This window comes from Gastrolobium bilobum, unplaced genomic scaffold, assembly GCF_033153095.1.
Source record: "Gastrolobium bilobum isolate Gb01-03AN ecotype WA unplaced genomic scaffold, APGP_CSIRO_Gbil_v1 utg8637, whole genome shotgun sequence".
In the NCBI taxonomy this organism is placed as follows: domain Eukaryota; kingdom Viridiplantae; phylum Streptophyta; class Magnoliopsida; order Fabales; family Fabaceae; genus Gastrolobium; species Gastrolobium bilobum.
Genome location: NW_026898325.1, coordinates 82908 through 90982, shown reverse-complemented (window position 1 = coordinate 90982; position 8075 = coordinate 82908). Strand labels below are relative to the sequence as shown.

At 34.6% G+C, this 8075-nt stretch overlaps 2 protein-coding genes across 2 annotated transcripts; both read right to left on the bottom strand.

The window, feature by feature from the left end:
- Positions 1–2738: 2738 nt before the first annotated feature.
- On the bottom strand, positions 2739–3131 carry LOC133314916 (F-box protein GID2-like). Its single transcript, XM_061516463.1, has one exon. The coding sequence runs from the start codon at positions 3129–3131 to the stop codon at positions 2739–2741; it is 393 nt and encodes a 130-aa protein (XP_061372447.1).
- A 611-nt stretch (positions 3132–3742) lies between these two features.
- On the bottom strand, positions 3743–8075 carry LOC133314928 (chromo domain-containing protein LHP1). Its single transcript, XM_061516477.1, has 6 exons — positions 7758–8075; positions 7612–7637; positions 7433–7519; positions 6553–7284; positions 4185–4245; positions 3743–4065 (listed from the first exon to the last, which is right to left on the bottom strand). Exons 1-6 carry the CDS (start codon positions 7992–7994, stop codon positions 4018–4020), a joined length of 1191 nt encoding a protein of 396 aa, XP_061372461.1. The 5' UTR covers positions 7995–8075; the 3' UTR covers positions 3743–4017.

Sequence of the window (8075 nt, the reverse complement as noted above, 5' to 3'; positions counted from 1 at the left end):
TATGAATAACCTGACACTGCATTCCATCTTCATTACCATACTTTTTTATCTGGAGTTAGTTTTGTTTGGTTTGTCTGATAAAGGTGTTCAAGAACTTGCCCGAACTGAAGTCTTCACAGTTATATCTATCAACTTCTTGGTTTAAGTTTGACTGTCTTAGTCACATTATGACCCAACGTAATGTCATGTCATTTCAAAGCATTTTTATAAATAAATCTTACGGTTTTTTAACTTTATATACATTTTACATTATATGATAATGATTTTGCTTTGAAATAAATATTGTAAATCATTACTTAGTTTTACTTTATACTTTTTTTATATTTTTAAGATTTAGTACTTGTTTGGTATATTTATTTTTTTTAATTTCTCTTTTCCTTACAAGTAGAAGTTAGGTCAAACAAGTTTTTACAAAAATTCTTATAATAAAGTTTTTTTTTTTATAATAAAAAAAAATCAAAAGCCAAAAGCTTTTTCAGGAGAATTTTTTTAAGTTATATAAATATTTTTTTTAAAATGTGTTTTTTTTTAAATCAATAGTTTTTAAGTAATTTTTAAACTAAATTTTTTATATAATATCAAATAATTTGTATCTTTATTTTTTAATTTTTTTTTAACCTTAAAATAAAGTGTCAAACATGCTCTTTGCAATATATAATATCTGAATATCATACTGGCTCATTCCTAACTTAATCATCATTAGATTAAGTCCAACTCTTAAAAAAAATAAAAAATCAACTTGAATTGGGTACAAGCGAAACTAGATTCATGACCATTGCATCTCTCCAGAAATTGACGGCTTTTCAAACTGAACCAAAAAATACAAAACTTTGATAACATACCAAATTTTGCTCTAGATAATAAATATCAATAGAATTCCAGCTACTTAATGCTTATAAGCAGGATATAGACACAAAACTCACACGTAACAATATCATGTAAATTCTCTCGTGTAAATTTTACATGACATTGTCATGTATGAATATTGTATTTTTTTCTCTCTCTCTTATATATTCACAAATTATGAGAGAAATAAACACAATTTACACATGAACCTTGTCACGTGAAATTTATATTTATCTCTCTTTTCATAAATGTTCACAAATACTAATAGAATTTCATCTATTTAATGTTTGTAAGGAGAGATTCAATTTACACAAAACAATGTCATGTGAAATTTCATGAGTATCACTTTACTAAGAAACAAAAATGAATCCTCTCATGTACAAATTTCACACATTTCATGTGTTGATGGCATTTATATTTCTTTATAGATATTTACAAATATTGATAGGATCTCACCTATGACAATGAATCCTCATGTAAATTTTGTGTTTATCTCTTTCTTCATAAATATTAATAGAGCCTCAATTATTGAATGCTTTTAAAGAGAGCGGCTCAATTTACATGAGCAAAATTTTAACAAAAGATTATCCATTTATGGAAAAAAGTCATTATGTGCAAATTATTTTCACGTGACTTTTTCTAGTATAAATTTTACATCTATCTCTTTGTAGATAATCACCAATATTAAGCAAACCCCACATATTTAATGCTTCTAAATAGAAATATATTTATTTCTATTGTCTAAGCTTTACTAGGGCAGGGGACATGACTAATCTTGCCACTATGTTTTTGCATAAGTAGGGCTGCGAACTACAATTAGACCTTTGAGGGTTGTTATCCAGAGAGAAAGACAAGGGACTTCCACCCTCTCAGGTTCATTTCTTACCTAACTTAATAATATGACAATATCCAAAAACAAATTGCAAATGTAAATCTAATGGATTCTATAATAGTGAATCCTAAACATGATATTGACATGTTAGTAAGTAAGAACACGAGAAGATCCAAATATGAGAGAGAGGCGTTCACAAAATTGTTTGAATATAAATAAACACAAATCAAATTAAAGAGTGCTCAATGCATAACCAAAGATGCCTCAGCTGTCATCTAGGCAATTCCCCATCATATGTGAAGGGGTAGAGTGGAATCTAGAATCACTAGATTCAAGAGGTCTCCAGATATTTGAAATACATAGTCATGCAGGAATTAAAACAATTGGTTTAATTGTTATATAGTCATACACTACCCAACAATGCATTTCATCTGCTGTATCTATAAAATTACACTGTATTTCACTACCAGCAACTCAGGAATGTCTAGAGCTGTATTATAAAAGGGTTTCTTAACCCATGTAAATATTAACACATCAATATACAGATTTCCATAATTCGTGTTTTTCTTCCTATCTTTCTTTTCACTCGTATCAAATTCTTTAGATTCATCTCAATCTATTCGGAACCCTAATTCGGCTCAAGAGAGAAGATGAAGCGTTCTGGAGGCGAAGGTGCTAGGGATATGAAACGGAGAAAGATGCAACAGAGTTATGACGATTACTATGAGAAAGGGCTATTCGAGCTGCTGAAGCACCTAGATGCCAGGTCTCTGGCTATGGCGTCTTGCGTGAGCAAGCGGTGGGGCAAGACGGCATGGGATGAAAGGCTCTGGAAGTTGATCTGCATTGAGCAGTGGTGAAGTACGGGTCCGCGGCGCAAGAGCTACAATCCCTTGTCGCTCAGGGTAGTGGGTACCGTAGTCTTTACTCACGATTAATTTGGCCTTGCTCTTCTCAGTCTGATATTTACGAGTACCTTTGCAAGTTGGAGGTAGTGGGTACCCTTTCATTTGTTCTGTTCTGTATTCTTTCCTATCAATTCACTGTACTTGACCACTGCTCAGTGCAGATCAACTTCAACTTGCAGAACAAATGAAAGGGTACCCACTACCTCCAACTTGCAAAGGTACTCGTAAATATCAGACTGAGAAGAGCAAGGCCAAATTAATCGTGAGTAAAGACTACGGTACCCACTACCCTGAGCGACAAGGGATTGTAGCTCTTGCGCCGCGGACCCTGTACTTGACCACTGCTCAGTGCAGATCAACTTCCAGAGCCTTTCATCCCATGCCGTCTTGCCCCACCGCTTGCTCACGCAAAATGCCATAGCCAGAGACCTGGCATCTAGGTGCTTCAGCAGCTCGAGTAGTCCTTTCTCATAGTAATCGTCATAACTCTGTTGCATCTTTCTCCGTTTCATATCCCTAGCACCGTCGCCTCCAGAACACTTCATCTTCTCTCTTGAGCCGAATTAGGGTTCCGAATAGATTGAGATGAATCTAAAGAATTTGATACGAGAGAAAAGAAAGATAGGAAGAAAAACACGAATTATGGAAATCTGTATATTTATGTGTTAATATTTACATGTGTTCCATCGGAGTACCAGAAGTGGATTGTATGACTTTTTCTAGTATAAATTTTACATCTATCTCTTTGTAGATAATCACCAATATTAAGCAAACCCCACCTATTTAATGCTTTTAAATAGAAATATATTTATTTCTATTGTCTACGCTTCACTAGGGAAGGGTACATGACTAATCTTGCCACTATGTTTTTGCATAAGTAGGGCTGCGAACTACAGTTAGACCTTTGAGGTTGTTATCCAGATAGAAAAGACAAGGGACTTCCACCCTCTCAGGTTCATTTCTTACCTAACTTAATAATATGACAATATCCAAAAAAATATTACAAATGTAAATCTAATGGATTCTATAATAGTGAATCCTAAACATGATATTGACATGTTAGTAAGTAAGAACTCGAGAAGATCCAAATATGAGAGAGGCGTTCACAAAATTGTGTGAATATAAATAAACACAAATCAAATTAAAGAGTGCTCAATGCATAACCAAAGATGCGTCAGCTGTCATCTAGGCAATTCCCCATCATATGTGAAGGGGTAGAGTGGAATCTAGAATCACTAGATTCAAGAGGTCTCCAGATATTTGAAATACATAGTCATGCAGGAATTAAAACAATTGTTTTAATGGTTATATAGTCATACACTAACCAACAATGCATTTCATCTGCTGTATCTATAAAATTACACTGTGTTTCACTAACAGCAACTCAGGAATGTCTAGGCCTAAAGGAAGCTCCTTCAATAATCTGTTAAGTCACAGTGTAGGACTGTACAAGAGACGCTGCTCATAGAAATTGATCAGCTGGAAAATTAAGAAAATCATTTGGTTCAGGTGAAAAGAAATAGAAACATTTTCAGAAGTCTATGAAACCATGCAAAATTAACAAAGAAATAATCAATATCTAAGAGATATCGGAGTACCAGAAGTGGATTGTATGCCTTGAGATATCTATTATCCACCATCACCTCTGTTCCATCGGACCTGTAAAGTTAATCATAAGCATGCTATATGATTAATAAAAGTAATCCAGTTCACCCCGATTTTTATAGAAGAGGTGGAAAAGATACAAATTTGGCATCAAAATTACATAAGAAAATGAAATCATAAGCTCCCACAAAATTAAGTAACACAAGTCAAAACCATTTTTACTTGCTAATTTAGTGGACAACTGCATTCCATTTAAAATTGTTGCAACTGCTCAGTGTAGGCTGGTAGTGGATAGTTGCACACTTTCAACGTGCATTCCAAGTCCCAAAATATAATGTACAAGGCTTACCATTGTAATTCTAATACTTGTAGGGTTTTTACCTACATGAGGCATGACTTATACTCGTTAGAGATAGAAAACCAATAATGAATCTTTACCTAGAAGCCTAAGCTAGTAGGAGTTTGATCATTTTAATTTTCATTGTTCTAATAAATAAATAAAAAATTGTTAAATTTCAACATAAGGTACGTGGACTTGTTAAGCCCATAGGACTCCGGTGTGAAGGGGCATATTAGAGAGATAAAACCAATCATGAATCTTTATCTAAATTTAATTTATATTGGGCTATCCTCTAGCAAATGAATCACAAAACTGAAAGGCACTAGTTTTTAAATTTTGGGAACTTTTAGTAGTCTTAAGAGTTTTTCTTTCTACTGTATTATCTTTTCCTTACAAGGAGTTCAGGAAATCTCATCCTCTTAATTGCATTTTATTTCCCCTTCTTTTTTATCAACATCATTTCCTTTTATTAACCAAAAATAAAAAATAAAAAAACACCTCACTATAAAATAAAGTTTCAATCTCAATAAATTTCAAGCTACATTTAAAATTCCACTCTACATTTATAATGAAAATAAATGTTTTATCAACTAAAATCTACAATAGAATTAAATGATCATGCAAATATTAGTGACTGGTCTAATTTATTAACAGAAAATTGATCAAGTTTTCGCTCTCCAAAAGATAACAATAAATAAAAAGTATGTGTTAAAATGGATTTAATAACTAAACATTTTCATGCATTCAAACAGAAACATAACAAGGGCAACCCCATGCTATAAAGCTCCCGCTATGAGCTGAGCCCAGGGAACGGTCACACCCGTTCTATAGGTCTATAGTCGGCAGCCTAACCTTACATTTGCAAGAAACTCATCATACGATTCAAACCTGCGATTTTAAGGTCATATGGTGACAATACCAACCGTAGTGCCAAGACTCCCCTTCGATTCAAACAAAAACTTACAGAACAAAATTTGCTTAATAATCAAGATGATTAAACCATCTTGCATACTGAAGCACAAATAATTAAATCATACCAATATACCATTGATGAGTGCTAACATGGGTAATGTGAAATTACAAGAAATTAGTTAAAATCAATTGACATAATATGTTGGTTTACAGGAAAATCGTCCAATAATCATCCAATGAGTGCACACCAGCACAATTTTGTCAAAGAATCAATTTCCAAGGACAATAACAACAGCTTTTGATATCTTCTCATTGACTCAAATATGTTCTTACTACACCAAACAGTCTTAATAGACGGATGAGGTGACTGCAAAAGAGATTCCTTATATAATACAGTGGCTTAAAATGTCTTTTAATACAAGTTTGCACCTTTTGACACTGAATGCTTCAATATTTGGCATACATTCTAAAATGCTTTTCTGTTACACCTAATTTATCAATCATCATTTAACAACCAAAAGTGAACAATCTTACTAAAAAAAAAAGAACAGCTAAACTGGAAATACTATCATGCTTGATTAACAATATCCCCTCTATAACTTATGCTCTAAGTTTAAATAGATTACTAAATTAATTTTTAAGGTATAAATAGCCAACTGATTAACCATTAACCTAATCCTTATAGCACTAAAGGAATAACCCAGAGAGGATCAAGTCCCACAAAGTTCTGAACTTTTGATAACCATGGTCATACGGGATTGAACCCTTCAACAATGTACAGTAAATTTTGAGCATGACTGAACTTCAGTACTTTGAAAATTCTGCTAATTCAATTCGCTTGAAAATGTTTAAGGTCTTTCTTTACTTTGAGTTCACGAACCAATGCTTATTATTGATTGGAAATATGCATCCACTAAGGACAATATTATTCCCGCTCCTAAACTGACCAACTAAACCACCAAAAAAAAAAAACCTTAAAGCTGAATCTGGGTAAAAAAAAAATTAATTAAGCAAACATACTCATAAAGAAAGCAAAAGCAATTATTAAAATTTTTTTGTCAAAGGTGTGCGTAACAATAACATTTGGAGTTGTCAGTTGAGTGACTAACCTCATAGCCATAAAGGTCACTAAAACATCCTGTATGTTGCTAGATAAAGAAGCTGAATAGCCTATTGGCTTTATAATCTTGACAATGTTGCAGGGAGTTTTAGCATCGCCCGTCTTCTTATGACTATTATTCCCCATATAACCAGCAATTCCTGTCCAGCCTGGTTCAACGGTACCAACAGACATGCTGATTGCCTTGTGAGTATCAGCAGGATCACATGCAAATGTCTCTTTCTTGAACCTCTTCACAGAACCAGATTTTCTCCTTTTCGCTCCTCTGCAGCGCCCATCTTGAACTGGTTCCACACAATCCCCCTTGGATTGACCATCTATGTGAGTGTTGCCTGTTGAAACCTTAGCTTGTTGGAAATGTATTGCAAGCTTATCTGCATCAACCCCACTGTTTGTTGTTGCTTTAAGTTCACTAAGCTTTGGATCATAATCATTTTCCTCATTCCTCACAACGGCTTGTTTTGAAGTATTAGCAAACCCATTTACAATAGCTGCTTGTTTGGGATCACCATTAGTTTCTCCTTCATCATCAGCAAAGATGACAGTTTGAGGATGGGCAGGAAGATCATTGGGAGGTGCAGACTGTGGATGGTTGTCAGTTGTACTAGTTGGAAAATGTCTGAGGCTGTAAGAAGTGGTAGAACGTTGGTGCCTCTTGTTAGGTTGGGTGTGATGATCCACATGCTTGCGTTTGCGCTTGCGATGTTTTCCTGATTTGAGGCTTCAAAAGCATGAAGAAATCAAGAGGGAGGGTTTTGCATATGCTTATTTAGTTATTTAGTTGTTATTTTTATGACTATTGTTATGTTGTGATATGATAGATAGATAGAAAAGAAATTGGAATCCAAAGAAGAAAAAGAAGGGAAAACCTGTCCTCAAAAGCATCAATGACATCGGGAACTGATTGTAGATTATCAAGAGGCTCCCAAGTGTTGGCAGTCTCGGGCCATCCACGCCTATTGAAATGAAATGCCGTTGAGGCCTCAACAAGAGAGAATGGAATGTAGTAAAAGAATAACAAGAGACGAAGGAACACGAGAGCACTCACCATTTGATAAGGTATTGGAGCTGACCCTGCATTTGCATTTGCAATAGCAACATTCACCATTCACCATTCACCTCAGAAGAAAGAAAAGAAAACAATAGAGGAAATAAATAAATACTAGTTCGTTTCGTTTATAGGTAATTAATTACCTTGCGGACCCTCTTACGGCGTATGGTTTCGATTTCATAGAAGCCATCATCAAGCTTCGGACCCTCTTGAGCTTGAGGCAAAAGGGTTTCCTCTTCCTCCTCCTCCTCCTCCTCCTCCACCCCTTTCTCTCTCAGCAACTCAACACAAGGTGCAGCTGAAGGTGGTTGAGGCTCAGCGACGCCATTAATTGTCTCTGAAACTGAAGTGCTCGTCTTCTTCATTGCAGTCAAAATCATAAATTTGTGTCTCTTTTTGAGTACTATCCTCTCTATTTCTTTATAATCTACTACATGCTCTCTCTCTCTCTCTCTCTCTCT